General features: G+C 39.5%; 1 protein-coding gene across 2 annotated transcripts in view; it reads right to left on the bottom strand.

Moving 5' to 3' along the window:
- Positions 1-15691, bottom strand: part of crip2 (cysteine-rich protein 2) — a 30953-nt gene that overhangs the window by 3539 nt on the left and 11723 nt on the right. For both annotated transcript variants that reach the window (XM_059352548.1, XM_059352549.1), the window contains exons 2-4: positions 9259-9353; positions 2097-2154; positions 1214-1342 (exon numbers count right to left, since the gene is read on the bottom strand). In XM_059352548.1, coding sequence (XP_059208531.1) covers positions 1214-1342; positions 2097-2154; positions 9259-9353 — 282 coding nt within the window. The remainder of the gene's footprint in view (positions 1-1213; positions 1343-2096; positions 2155-9258; positions 9354-15691) is intronic.

The raw sequence follows: 15691 nt of genomic DNA, 5'->3' as shown, positions 1-15691 counted from the left end.
GAAAATAAAAACGAGGCCAGTATTTAACAGCTTTTATATGTTTCACTAGGGAATTATTGCATAAAGACGCTTTTTTTTGCCAATTTAAAATATTCTAGTTGCAGAGTTCCTTCATTCACTCCCTCTTATAACAGCCAATCACTGGAGCCGATGGATGTTTAGTGAACATGTAGTGCTGCACTGGACTGCAGGTGGCACCATCAGGTCAAAAGACATGATTTTACTCCATCAAAGCAAAAAAAAAAAAAAAGTGTTTGTTGATTTGAGTTTTTAAATCTGCAAAAAAATACATAATTCATCTCAAAAGCTTAACTTTTTCTAAGATTTGTTTTTTATTTATCCTTATTTCATGAAGTAATATGTATTTGATTTTTTATAATAATAATAATAATAATAATAATAATAATAATATATTATTATTATTACTGCTATCACTATTTTTTGATGTAGCCATTTTCTTTTGTTAATTGAACTGGTATTTCTGACTGTTTTTACAATATTAACCAAAACCAAATACATTTTATTAAAATAAACCTTGAACACACAGAAATGTAAAACAAATAAAAAAAACTATAACCACCACAATATATAATAAGTGTTATAAATAAAACTGAAGCATGACACAAAAATGAATTTTTGTGGCTTTTTCTTTAGACTTTACGCCTTTTAATAAATCAAATAATTCTTAATGTTCGTACACTGTTATGTAAGTTTTGTACCTTTCTTTTTCTATTTTAGGTTGTTTTAAGTTTTCCATTCTCTTGGCTCTTTATTGACTGTTTTAAATTGTACTTAAATGTCCTTTTAATGCTTTATGTAAAGATTAAAAGATGTAAAGATCAAAGTGAGCCGTTTGAGTTTTCAGGCTTCCACAATGAAGTGAGTATAAAACAGTCACTAACTGAAAACTGCACAGCGGAGATAAACTGATGAAAAACACCAGATAAAATGATTTTGTTACTGCTGACTGGGATTTCCCAGAACACACACACACACACACACACACACACACACACACACACACACACCTAACAACATCCCACAAGTCTTTGTGTATCGATGTTCTTATCATTGAGTCAGCAGACGCTTTCCTTCCGACTTAAAACACCAAAATCTTAAGGGACCAAACCCCCCATCGACTAGCTTTTTTTCTCTGAGCCAACACTTACATACACTTACGTACATACAGTATGAGCACACACTTCTTATTTACCTTTTGGTGCCTTGGGGGCGAAGACTTTCTTCTCCTCAGCTTTAGGGGCTGAATCCACGCCGGTGGGAGACGGGTTGTTGTTGGCTGGAGTGTCGTACACGTAAGAGCCGGCTCCACCGATGTTCACACCTGAAAAAGATGCAAAGTGGAGGTGAAAAAACATCAGTAACAGCAAAAAAGAGCATCAGATATTTCATATGTGGCAAAATATTATAATCAGCTGTCTATAACTTAATGGAAGACTGCAATTCTGTGAATAAATCAATAAATACAGATATAAATATTTCAAATAATAGATAAAATAAAATAGAAAATATTATACTCTAGAAAGAACTAAATTATCTATAGTATTAAATTAAGAAATATGGAAAGTAATACAGTAATAAATAAGTTAATGTTTAAATTGATTAAAAAATATATACTTTTTTTAAATGAGAGATGAAATGAATACAGAAATATTCGCATGTATAATTCAATAATTTATTATTAAGTAAATATCAATAATCACAACATATAGATGCTGCAGCTAGCCAACATCAGTAGCAGGTGCACCGCTACATTAATATGCAGACACATGAAATAAAATACATTTAGTTTTGTAAAAGATGTACAAATTAAAACAGACATTTAGTTATTAATTGAAGTATTATTTGTGTAATATGCCATTTTATTAATGTGTCCATTATGTTCTTTATTAATTATTTCTATTTATGTTTTAATTTCAGCATTTTCTTTACATATTTTCTTATCTATTTCTTGATTAAGTAACTTTTAGGCCTCCATACTACATTTTTAATTTTGGTACAGTATGTATGCCTGACTGTGAATGTGAAGTTAATGTTGTACATTATATTATATTATTATATATATTAATGTAGTTTACCTTTCGGCCCAAAGAGGGCAGCATAGCACGGTTTGTGGCAGTAGGGCCGTCCACTGTGCTGTGGGAGAGACAGAAACACCATGACATACGGCTCAAAATGACTCAATGTGCTTGTAAAGGACAAAACAAATTTCGATGACGCAAATGGGAAAATGTATGAGAAATCATATTTTTCACGCTTCTTTCTGACATCATATGTTTGGGTTTTGGGAGAGGAGAGGGAGAGGTTGTGTCCAAAAACGGAGACGAGCCTTTTTTTTCCATCTCAACACATAATAATGACGCCGGCTGTATCCAGGAAACGGGACTCTGTTGATGAATCCGGGGCCACACTTCAGTGCAACCTGCGTGTCTGTGCACCCATGAAAGTCACTGCCACTTGAGGGGTCAGTGTTGTTGCTGATGCATGCTGGGAACGTGGCGGTCATCGCAGGAGCATGTGAGCAGCTTGGTTAGGGGATCAGGGCTGAGGGCCAGGGTGGCCACTGGTCCAGAGCCCAATGCCCAAAGAAGAGAAGAAGAGAGCGAATGGCACGGGCAAGACGCCAGGCCCTGGGTGGTTAGCGGAAAAACTGGCGTTGAACAAGCGGCATACTACCCACAATCCCTTCTGCTTTGGCCAAATGAGCTCCTTTTCCTCAGAAGACGGTGCGGCAGGAAGAGAAGGATTGTTCTCTCACCTTTAATAATGCATTAACTGTGACAGGATCAGCTACTGTTAAAGCAGCCATGCACTCCGCTCACACTTTGACATTTATGAGATCCGTGAAGGTCTGGACGGCGCTGCCGTGACTAAGCGCTGATGACTTTCTCAGGACAGGACACACAGGGCTTCATTGTCGAGTGAACTGAGTCTGGTAACAGTCTGCTGTACTGTACCGCCGAGGCTCTGGCTGCGAGGCGAAGGGACCCTAAAAATGGATTATCCATCGCTGCACACCAGCCCACTCTCTTCCCAGCAGTTCACTTCCCACATCCTGACATTTAAATCTGTTTTCTCCATCGTTTCTTCCCTGACCTCATCCTCATCTTAATCTCACCATGCCCCATTGCTTCCACTCACTCACACACTTTGCTCAGCTTCAGTCACTGTATGAGAGAGCAGAAAGGAGGTGGATTCACTTTGAAACGTTGGCTGTTTTTGCTTTGTATTTGCTTTTGTTTTTTTTGTTTTTTTACATATTTTTTCAACAAGTTTATAGCAAATTACATATACATATAGATATACATAACTACGTGTCTCAGCAAGTAGGCAGTTTCAGGAAAGGTTAGGCTTTTAAACGTGCTATCAAGGTATTGCATTAGGCTGGACAGTTAGATTAACATTGGAGTGATCCCACATTGAGGAAATTTTCCACTGATAGATAAATAAATAATTGTAAATCTGGTTTAATCAGAAACTTGTGACATCAGTTATTAGTTATAGTGATGTCACAAGTTTCTGATAACACCAGATTTAATAAGAAAAATATTAAGATTAATACCAACTTAATCAAGTCAAGACCAAGTCCAAAGGCAATAGTGTATTCCAATGCTTATGTAGTCACTAAGGAGTTAGATTGGACAGAAATAATCTATAGTGGTTTGCAAAAGTTTGGGCACCCCTGACAATTCCCATTATTTTAGTTTATAAATCAATAGGCGTTTGGATCAGCAACTTTATTTTTGATCTATCAATACACTGATGGACACAGTAATATTTCAGTAGTGAAACTTAACAGAAGATCGGCCCAAATTTTTGCACCTGTCTAATTTTGTTTTGATGCATATTGTACATCTTCTGTTAATCCAAAAAAACTAATTTCACTACTGAAATATTACTGTATCCATCAGTTTTTTGATGGATCATAAAATAATGGAAATTGTCAGGGATGCCCAAACTTTTGCATACCACTGTATTTATAAATGGATCTATCTTCTAACATCTAACACATCATGTTTGTCGAATGAGCAAAACATGCAACATGTGTAAAACTGATCCCAAGTAAACAGTCAGGAACAACTCGACCAGTAGCCGAACCCAAGAAACTCCAAGTCCAACAAGGCCTGAGATTAAAAACAAATGCATGACTTCAAAAGAGTGGTCCCAAACCAGACTCAAGTACTACAGCCTTGAAGGGCAGCACGGTCCAAGGAAGAAGAGGATCTGAATTACAGGGCGGATACATGAATGATGTAGCATTCATGTGGTGTCCACATCTAATTCCAATCGTATTTAATAACTCACCATATCCATTCTTATTGCTAAAGTAGTATTAGTATTAGAAACACTTATCATTGTGTTGTTTAAGCACTCTGAGCAATACAATACACATCTTCTTTTTGGTGTCCATGTTGTTTCCACATTACACCATAAACCTCATTAGCAAACCTCATTAACAAACATCTTCCAATCCCCACTCTGCAGGGAATTGGACCGTCTAAGGGTCAAGTGGATTCACCATTGACCTGGCAAAAGGTGCTCTGAGTGTGATTTAAGCCAGCCTTGTCATCATCTTGTGAACTCTCAGATGTTTCCTAAAGAGTACAGAAAAGGGATGAAATTCAAACACAATTTCATGACCGCTGGGATTTATGGATGTTCATCACTGGAGATTAAGTTTCACTGATTCCACCAATGTCTGTACGCTGTGATTGGACAGCGTTACAACTCCGGGTCTGCAATTTAATACAATCCTGATCTTGCAGGGTCAACACTGAAGACTTGTCACCTTGTCATTTTAAGCCTGGCTCTCTGCCACCGGCCTCAGGGAGCTGCTGCCCTCATTCGGCCCTCAGACGACAGGCCACAGTGGGCTCCATCCTGCCCCAGACTCCTTTTAAAGAAGCAGTCGGTATTTCTCTCAGGGTCGTCACCTTTTGCATACCAGGCCTGAGACGACATCAAACACCCTCCCCAAACCAAACCACAGTCCTTTTACATGCTTTCATTTATTTTTAATATGTAAGGTCGCTCAGCCTCACTCTGTTTCCATGACGATGATCGAGTATTGAGTTTTTTTGCCTACTAAAGTCAGGCTTGTGGCACGGCGCTGCAGCCTGGGGCGGGATTTGGATGCCGTCCATGGAGAGAGACAGAGGGAGGATGGTGGGCCGGGAGAGAGCGCGGGGCCTCAGAGAGATTGTGTGACTACATTACTGTAATCATGCAGAGATTAAACAGCAGAGCAGCATCCTTTGGGGTCTGCGGGGAAATTGCTTTTGTGTACAAAGACGGTGAGATCACGTCCTCTTTTGTGTTGAGAAAAGAGCGGGAGACTCAGCCGTTTATAGAGAGAGCGGGAGGGTGAGAATTGAACCGTTGGCTGGGTCATGAAAGGCAGCTATCAGGATCTATCCGGGTGGAGACGTGACACTGCAGCGTGATTATGCAACAGAGAGGAAAAAGGCAACTCATCCTGCAAGGCTAAGGGGGTTAAAATTCCCACAAGGACGACTCACATTGACAGAAGCAAACAGACACACAACAAGGCAGGAAAAAGGGCATGCACTCTGCAATTTCCTGTATAAAAAATGCACAAATTCTGTGACGTAAAATGAAAGGAAAGAACTTCATATCTCTAACCGCTGAAAAACACCTGACAAGACCATCTTCTCCTCTAAAGAACCAGCTTTTAAAATGGAAAAATGTCTTCATCAAATTTAAATTTGCTGAAGTTTGACGCATTGACTGTTGGCTGATAAAAAACCTTCTTCATTTTGCTGACTGAGAGCTGGAGGAAGCTATCATTGATTATAAGCAGAGTTGCAGGATTCACTTTAATTTAACCTTTTCTCTTGCAGTAAACACTTTCCCAAAGAGAGGAATGGTTTACAGGCAGCTATGAGACGAGTGAAGAGTTGACAGCACGAAAACATAGAAAATAACTGTGTTAGCTTATTGTCCTGTTAGCGTCTGAGCTAGTGACCTTGTTAGCTCAACCTCTTCACTGAATGAACAAACATGAGGGATTAAAGGACACCGGACAGAGAAAATAGAAGCTTGAACAGCTATTGTTGGGATGAACTGATTTGTCTGTGTAAACTGATGATGATTATACTGAAAATGCGTCAACATCAATATTTTTGAATCAACATATCTGAGTTTTAAAAATTAGTTTTACATTTTTCAGTCATTCGGCTTGCCCTGTGTCATTGAAAAGCAAATCCTTTTTTGTTTTGTGTTACATTATAAAATCACATATGACAGTTTGTCAAAATAAAACAAAACTTAAATGGTAAGTTAGTTTTTTGGGGGAGGAAAACTTTAGATTTAGATTAATCAATTTAGTGAGAAAATAGATCAGGTGATAGAAAAATAGTTAGTGGCAGTCCTAAGCTAGTGTGACCGACTAACAATCCTTTCAGATGATGTTAGCGGTTAGCATGTTAGCGGTTAGCTTGCCAGCTACAGTAGTTCACAAACTAGCACTGCTTGTAATTACTAAATCACCAAGTGTCTCAACACTACACATACACTACCGCTCAAAAGTTTGGGGTCACTTAGAAATATCCTTATTTTTGAAAGAAAAGCACAATTTTTCTAAATTAAAACAACAGACATACAGTCTAGGCAAATAACTATTAAAGCTGGAAACGGCTGATTTTCTTATGAAATATCTGTTATATATTGTCAGCAAACATCACTCCAGTGGCACATTGTCTTAATCTACGTTCTAGTGTTGAATCATTGATCATTAAAACACATGAGCATTATGTTAGCAAAGCTGAAAACTGTTTTGTGCTGATTTGAGAAGCAATAAAATGATCCTTCCTCAGGTTAGCTGGGTATCTAGAGGTAAAGTTGTACAATTGTACAGGTTAAAATTATTATTTCTACCCTTGTCAATGTCCTTGTTATATTTGCGATTCATTTTGTAACTAATTTCATGATAAAACAGTATGTTTTCATGAAAACAGACATTTTCTGGGTGACCCCAAACTTTTGAGCACTAGAGTAGGCTATGTCAAACACAATTTTGCCAACTTATCGATTACTTGAGTTTACGCACAAAGAATCATGCAAAAGCACCACTTTAAATGTTGTGTTTACCAGAGATGTGATCATAAGTTTCTTGGAAATAAGTAATTCAGTATGAATAAAGCATAAAAAAAAAGAAAAAGTCGACGAAAGAAGTCTTGGTTGACTGAGGCCAAAACGATCGATAAGTCAACTTATTGACTAAAAAGTGGCAACCCTTACATTTGCATACGGTTTCAGGTTACAGAGCTATAAATTCACCTGGTTCTTACCACTGAAAAAAGCCCATTATAAACAGTTTCGTAAAGCATAAACATGCCACATTGTTAGCATTTTTCATTGAAGAATCCACTGTAGAGTCAATAAGTCAATACATGACCAGGCAGCACTGGCTTCCCCTGTTAGATTTCACAACAACAGTCAATGAACTGTGAAGTAACAATGGCACGGGGTTTGTTGGCCTTTGACCCACGTCTGTACTGATATTTAATACAGAAAAACAACATAAGTAACTAAAATAGAACGTGCATTAACAGAGAAAAGCCCATAAAGTCAATTCAGAAGAGCCATTTGGTCGACACTTTCAGCTGCAGCGCTTGACAGCATCACTGAGTGCATATAATGTTGGCATGAATGGCCTCAGTGGGAAGTGAACCTCGGGCGATGTTAGTGAACACAGCTACTACACAGGCCACAGAGAGCCCATATCATTGCCCCAGTTACAGAGTTAAAACCCATATCTCCTCTCTCCCTGCTTTTACTTTTCACTCTTCACTCACACTGTCAATCGGTAGACTGTTTAAAGCCCTGTTTTAGTGACTTTAAGTAAGAAGATGAACCTGTAAATCACTTTAAATTGTATCTCTTTGTGTTTTTGACTTTACCATAACAAGCCAGTTGAAGACGTCACCTTGGGAGACTTTAATGGGCATTTTTGCTGGACTAAAGAGCTAATCAATACATTTTAATTTCAAGGCCCCTATTAAATTTCTTAGGAGTAGGGATGTGATATCTGACATTTGAATATAAGTTTAAACAAAGACTGACTTATATCTGACTGGTCTGAAAGCAAGAAAACACCCAGAAAACAGTCAAAATTGAGCAAAATTTAAACACAGTTAAATCTATAAGGTCCAATTAGAATATTGTGTATATTATAAGAGCCATTTGAAATCAATAATTACATTTTCAATAACCAAATTGTATTTTAAATGCAACTGAAATCATTATGTCCGCAGTGTCCACTCAGCCAGAGCATCACTCAGTTAAATATGTGCTTCAGAAACCTGGTGTGGTGTGATACTTGATTAAACACCAGCAAAGACTGTGATCTAAGGAAAGTCATTGTATGGCGCTGGTTATACTACATTGGTGGCTTAGACCCTGTTTCCATTTTGGCAGTAATATGTGGTTTGAGTGATCCGAACACAAGTGGACAGCTCTAAATACAGATGAAAACACTGTCAGGATGCATTGAGATCGGATGTGAAAATGCATAATTAGCCATGCTACTTTCTTTATGATCAGCTGCTGTCATTGTGCACAGTTAGCAACGGTGGCCACAGTTGCGTCTCCCGTGGCTAATCCATCACGTATGTGATCACCATGTATGTGAAAACCATACTACACCTCCGGAGTCTCGTAAATCCCTCTCGGGGCTAACTTGTAATGGAGACACACAGAGTGAGCAGACTTTTGAGAGGGTGTGGCCTGAGACTTTCCCGGTGGCCACTTTTACCCCTAGTGGACACATGGCTAGTTATTTGATTTTCTCAGTTGCATTTAAACTTGGACAAGGACAGAAGCCCGATTAGACGCCAAAAATCGATTTTTAAGCATAGCTCGATTAAACTGTGCATGTAAACTCACTGACTGAAGACGCTTTTGACGCATGCTGCTGCCAGGTGAGAACACACAGACTGAGAGCTGTCCACTTGTGAAAACAGGGTCTTAGCGTGCAAGTTTGATTTGTTGGGCTAACGAGCTAACGAGCTAACTAATCATATCAATCTGAAAATGTAACTAAAGCTTTAGAATTAAATCCACAGTAATGGAGTAAACAGTACAACAATTCACCCTGAAATGAAGTAGTGGTAGATTTATAAAGGCATAAAATTGGATTACTTAGATTGATATCAGATGCATTTAATTCCAGCAGTGAGCGGGACAGTATTATATTGTTACTTGTGGCGTCTCACTGACCTCAGCGTGGCCTCCAGCATTCAGGAGCTTGTTGCAGCGGTCACACTTGAGACACAACTTGTGCCAGTCCTTCCCCAGTGATGACACCTTTTCAGCTGCACATGAAAGACAAAAGACAAGAGACAGAAGTGAGTGCACACGCTCACATAAAGCAGCATTCATATACGTTACTATGAACAACAGCCATCGATTGTGTGCGTTATAATGTGCTGTTCAAATCAGTCATCGCTGAGGAGAATGACGTCCCCTCATTGCTTCACTCTGCAGAATAACGATTAGTTTGTGCTGTAGCTGGGGGAAATCCTGTCATCGTGCCAGTGGAGTGACTGGGGGGATGGGAGGGGGGGGATACTGGGAATGCCTGTGTACCACCACAGGATGCGGTGATGATGTCATTGCGTGGTAGACGGACAGTGGCGTGAGTCCCAGTCCAGCTGGAGCAGCAGGGGGTCCCCACATCTAACCCAGATCCTTTGTGTTACCCCTCCAAACACACACACCCCTCCCCCAGTTTACAGTATACCCATCCTGCTGCAGACGGCCCTTCAACCCCATTTCCGTCCCCTTTTTTCCTCCCAGACCGACTCCAGACAAGCGAGGGACCCTAATTATACCCTTTCCAATAATAAATCTCTGCTGTTTGCACACAATGGGCCCCAAGGAGCCGTGCAGGCAGCAGAGGAAACACCTTCTCTTATCAAGGCAGGGCACAAATAGCCGGATACTGGAGTCTGTTTCCTACATACCCAGAGTCAAAAACACACAAACATACAGCATGTATGCAGACAGAGAGACGATTACTTCCTCCAGGACTTCCTCTCTCTCACTGCTTTCCCATACATACCATAACCTGGAAAGGTTTTGTCAAATTCCTGCATCAGCATCATGTCAGGAAGGAAGGTAAATCAGACATTAGAGCAGTAACGATTAGTGTCAGGATCAATTAGTCTGCGGTTTGATCTAAAAAGTCAGAAAATACAGTAAAATGTCCACCCTAGTTCCTGAAAGTTCAAGAGTTTGTCTTTAAATGTCTTGTTAGTCCAAAACCCAATGTTGTTTTACTTTATTATGATATAAAACAGGAAGTCTCCATATTCATGGCTGAAAACAGCATTTTATGACACAATGGATGAAGAATTACTTTGACAGAAAAATCAACAACTATTAAGATGATCAATTAATCGTCAAACAACTAATCGATGAGTTGACTAGTTGACTTGCAGTTCTATTTGAAGGTGAACAGCTTACTATTTTGTCCAAAAAAACAAACTGTAAGACTAAATATATCAAAAAAATGACACATGAAATAATGCAACGTTCAAGTAGGGACATCATTTTTCTGATCCATAAGACCTTTAAAAAAACAGCCCAACACTTTCATCTTCAATGCCAACTACCACCAAAAATAAAAAACATTGTAGATGCCCCTTTTCGTCAATTAGTTGACAAATTGGGTGTTTGGTTTTGGTTGACTAAGATCTGTGGTAAACACACGATTTTAAGTGCTGCTTTTGCATGAGTGTCAGCTGACTAAACCTCCCATAGGTCCAGAGAAGGCAGCAGCTTTTCTTCTCTGTTGTTCCTTTTATGGATCGTTGCCGCTGAACAAATTAATTCTCATCTTTCAATTGTAAATTTGATGTGAAAATGATGTTATCGGTGTCATGTGCAGGAAAATGCTTCTCAGGATTGCTTTAGGAGATCCGACTACTCCCTGCAGAGGTTTCTGTTTACCCTCCAATCAGTTCTCCCTGTCCCGAAACACTGAGACAAATGTGCAACAACAAGGCCCTAGAGAATAGCTGGGGATGGAGTGTGTGACCTCCCATCAACACTTGAGAGCAGAGAAATGCTGACTGGGACAGAAAATCTGCAGGAAATGTTAAATCACTCTTAAAGATACTGTTATTCAAAGTAAAAAGCAGACAATAAATCATTCTTTAAAAATCAATTATCTGCTCTTAAATCAGAGGATGGCCACAAAACCTTCAGACACGACCACTAGAGTTAAAAGGACGACATCACCGGCGCTTCAACTATGAACGTTGTATATTAAACATGTTGTCTGACCACATTATAAATCAAATGTGTTTATATAGTTGCAGGGACAGACTAGACTTTATCTTTAAACACCAAGCCCCTAAATTTGGTCACCAAAGTACATTTTGGGGGCTCAAATGTAAACATATGTTTAAAAATAATATAGAAAAAGGCAGCTTAATTCAACGTAACACAGCATTCCTTTACTGTGACACTTGAATAAATGAAAAGACATTAACAGAATTAATATATATAACCACTTATTTAATTTGAAAAGGATCATATAAGACTGGACTGCACAAGGAACAGATAAGTTGTTTGAGTAGACTTTGGAAACCAAGTGGCCCCAACATATAAGTACGGTTCACTGTTTTTGTATTCATGTTAAACAAAAAGCACCAACTAATCAGCATGTTTATGGAACTGTAGCGTGTAACGTTTGTCCTTTATTGGGCATATAGACTGGTAATGTCATTAAGACATGCAGTCTAAAGCCTTTTTCATACTGCGTTTCTGCAAAAAAGTGCCATAACGAGCTCTGCCGGCATTTTGCCTTAGGGTTGGCATAATATTGGCGTCCATTCACACTGCAACCCAGCTTTGTGGGAAAAAGTGGGAGGAGACGGTAGTGCAGTGTAACAGAGCAGCGGCGGTTTGTCTACAATAAGTAACGGCAGCGGCAAGTGCATGGAAAAACAACGATCGTGGAAGAAATGCATGTTGGGCTGTTTCTCGCTGTAGAGTTTCTACAGACTCAGCAAAGCTGTTCTGCATTTACCTTAACATGATTTGATTACTGTCGGACTCAAGTGAGAGCCGTGTTTCTGATGGGACGGTCCACTTCCTTACTTGTTACCAGTGTGTTGGTCACATTGATCCCGCTTGGAACATTCTTGCCAATTTAACGCCTCAGTAACCACCTCAGAAGGTGGTACATAGCTGGGATCACCTGGTCCGAAACATCACAGAGGCGTAAATATCGTGGCTTGAAACAGCAGTCTGAAAGGGGCTTAATTCTCAAGAGAGAACTGATAAAACTTGAGCCCTTTACATACTCCACAAGAAGAGAGAAATTTGTTCTTGTTCTCGAGGTGGCAAGAACAAGAAAAAAGTTCTTTCTGGTCGGGACATTTCATAATTCACGAGAAACTCCACTGCAGAACTTCTAGGAAGTCGTCACAGGGCCCTCACACTGCAGCACACGTCTCATTCAAATCTCCCAGCCCTGGGAGAGAGAACTAATTTCTCTTTTGTAGTATGTATTAATCTTTACAGGTCAGTATCCACCTACAGGGGATATTTGGTGGCCACTTTTTATGGCCAAGTGCCATCAGACACTAGAAGGAGGTGTGAAAAGTCAGTGGGTGACAGCCAGGATAATGTTTAAATCCAAGGGTAATGGCACAAATGTTCAGACAGTCTCTCTCCTGAAAGTCATTATAGTGTTGTTCTCATGAAAAGTGACAAATTAAATAAAGAGAGCGAGAGAGAAGCTCAAACCCCAGCTCCTTTCCCACCTCCACGCCAATCATGACATCATGAAGTGGATGTGAATGACTGATTTGTAAAGTAACACAGATGGCTGGAAAACACCTTCATATGATATTTAGAGAGCGTTTAAATGGAACAAGCAGGAGCTTAACCTGTCTGCTTTTGAGTAGAAGTGTGTGTGAGTTATTTCCTCCTAAATCTGAGGATACCCATATACCTCCTGACACCTTTATCGTGTTAAAATACTGCCTGTGTCCTCGCCTATTAGTGAATGTGTCGTGTGTCAGAGACTTAAAGTAGAAATACCTCCAGAGAGATTTGTAAAGTCAGCATATGAATGAGAACAGACGTCAGAGCCTTGCAAGTATGTCCTCATTCCTCTTGTCTGTGTGTCGTAACAGAGTCTACTGTTTAACAGCTCCCTGTTTTAAAAGGCCAGTTGTTATTGCAAGAGGGGTGAGCCTGTCTGTCTGCATTATGTGTTGTGGGAGTTATAGAGTGGGGGAGGTGGAGGGGGATCTGCTGGTGGCCCAGATGTTTGAGCCTCTATCCTTATTATCCTTCACACTGTATAGCCTGTATCACTGAGATAAAGCCTGAAAATACACATTTAGGTAAACATTTTTATGCAGAAGTGAAAAAGAAAACTCTCCGACAGACAGACAGACAGACAGACAGACAGACACTTCTTCGTCTCCCAAAATAGTAAACATGTGGGCACAAATGAAGCGGCTGAAATGCCACCAAGTCCTTTTCCTCTACATCATTACGGCAACAACCTGAGGGTAAATGCACCCACTTGTGTAAACAAACAAGCTCCTGTTCACAGGGAAGTCTCTCCGGAAATTCACATTTACATTGTCAACATCGATGAGGATGTGCCAAATCCTCTTTTAGCCAATCTGTTTTCTCTCTCACGGCAGGCTCAGTCAGAAGCACACAACAAAGGATTCCCCTGTGGTTAAACGTAAACAGTGGGAGAGCTTTGGGAAATCACTGTTGTAGAACATTTCACCTGACATTTGTATCTGTTTTTGCTGTGAGACTTCTGTAAGACATACCTCCAATTAAGTAATTTCAATAAGCAGAGGGACTTTATCGCAAAGAGCAAATGCTTTATGTTTAAAATGAGTATGATTACTGTTTCATCTACAAATTTGAGTAAATCATGTCTTTGGGGAAAAGAGGTTATATCAATTCACTTTTATAAAAATATAATGAAACTGGACCTGATTGGTTGGAACAGATATAAAATAGAAGAGGCTGTTTTATTAAGGATTAAGATTTTATCATTTAAAAGAAAAAAATATTACACTAGAAGGTAGAGGTGGGAATCAGCAGAGGCCCCACGATACAATTTTATCCCGATACTTAAGTCACGATACGATATTATTGCGAGTTTAAGCATTTTGCGATATGGTGAGTATTGCGATACAATATATTGCGATTCAACTGTTTAACTGCATTTTTGTGTCCACAAAATTAAATTCAATCAAGAATTGTTTTGTCAGAGGTCACATGACTGCTTTGAAAATCACCTTGAAACATAAAAAAATTGCCTAACTTTGCAGCGTTATTTGAACAACTTCCCGACACGATAATCTGATGCACATATGATACCAGTATCTCCAGTATATTCCTAAAAGTGAGCCCGATAAAGCCTCCAGAACGGCGAAAAAAGTCGGGCCATCAGAACACTAAATATCAATACTTGGCAGCCACGAATCAATATAATATTGCCAAGCAAAATATCCCAATACTATGCGGTAACAAATTTTCCCCCCACCTCTAAGAAGGGCACTAACAGAGCACAGACCTCTGCAAAGGCCAAATTAGTGTATCTGTCCCATGATCCTGTTCCTCACAAAATTGAATGGGTTGTTCATTGGTCTATTCTACACGCTCACACCAAGTTTCATGACCATTGGGTTTACCGTAATCCTGCTGACAAACAGACAAAAAAGATTTAACTTGTGTTTAAAGAGAGAACACCCTTTTGAATAGATTTAGTTTTTTGTTAAAATATTCCGACATGTAAATTAGGTATTTTAGGACTCCCCTTATAGTATCAAATTTAAAAAAAACGTTGCATAAAATTATGCTGGAGGGACTGGAAACAAATTGAAGACCACACATACATTTTTTGGGACTGTCCAAAATTAAAATCGTATTGGAAGGGGATCCATACATGAGATCCAGAAAACATCTAGATTTGTGGGACTTTTTTTACATTGATTCCACCATATAAAGTTTTGACTGGCAGATGATGCTCCTGCAGGAACACTGAGCTCCAGGTGGGAGGATCAGGAAAAAATGAAAACGGTGTGCTGGTCAGAGGTCAAAGGTCATCAGCCTAACCATATGATACCTGCATCACTGTAAGCTGCTTAACTTCATTTGTAAATTCCTGGTCTAAGCTCTTCAGTCTGCGGTCGGCTTCTCTGATTGCATTGTCAATATGGTTTAAATCAGTGAGACAGCCTGCTGCTGACTCCTCTTCTCTCTGATTTAGCCTCAGTATTTACCAACGACTGTTTCACTAATGTAACTGAACATTAATCAAAGCAAAGGAGGCTTGAAAGTATTTTTATTGATTATGAAGTGGTTTGTGTGTGCACGTCAGTCAAGCTACAAAAAACGCTGGTAACGAAGATGTAAACTAAAGAAACATTTAAGCACAATTTCATGTGGAAACTGTGCAGACCGCACCACCTGATGTGCATAAACACAACCCCAGCTGTGGCACTCCACCCACCTCAGCACAGTTAGGTTGATTTGGAGCCAGGAAATTACCAAACAGGCTCAAAGTGCAAAAAAAAAAAAAAAAAAGATTGACTTGACGCCCAACGAAAACAACATTACGACAGCGTTAGTGCTGCCACTGGCTTCAAACTGGCAGGAA

This window comes from Centropristis striata, chromosome 16 (assembly GCF_030273125.1).
Source record: "Centropristis striata isolate RG_2023a ecotype Rhode Island chromosome 16, C.striata_1.0, whole genome shotgun sequence".
Taxonomy (NCBI): domain Eukaryota; kingdom Metazoa; phylum Chordata; class Actinopteri; order Perciformes; family Serranidae; genus Centropristis; species Centropristis striata.
The sequence above is the reverse complement of the archived record's forward strand: the minus strand, read 5'-3'. Positions and strand labels throughout refer to the sequence as shown.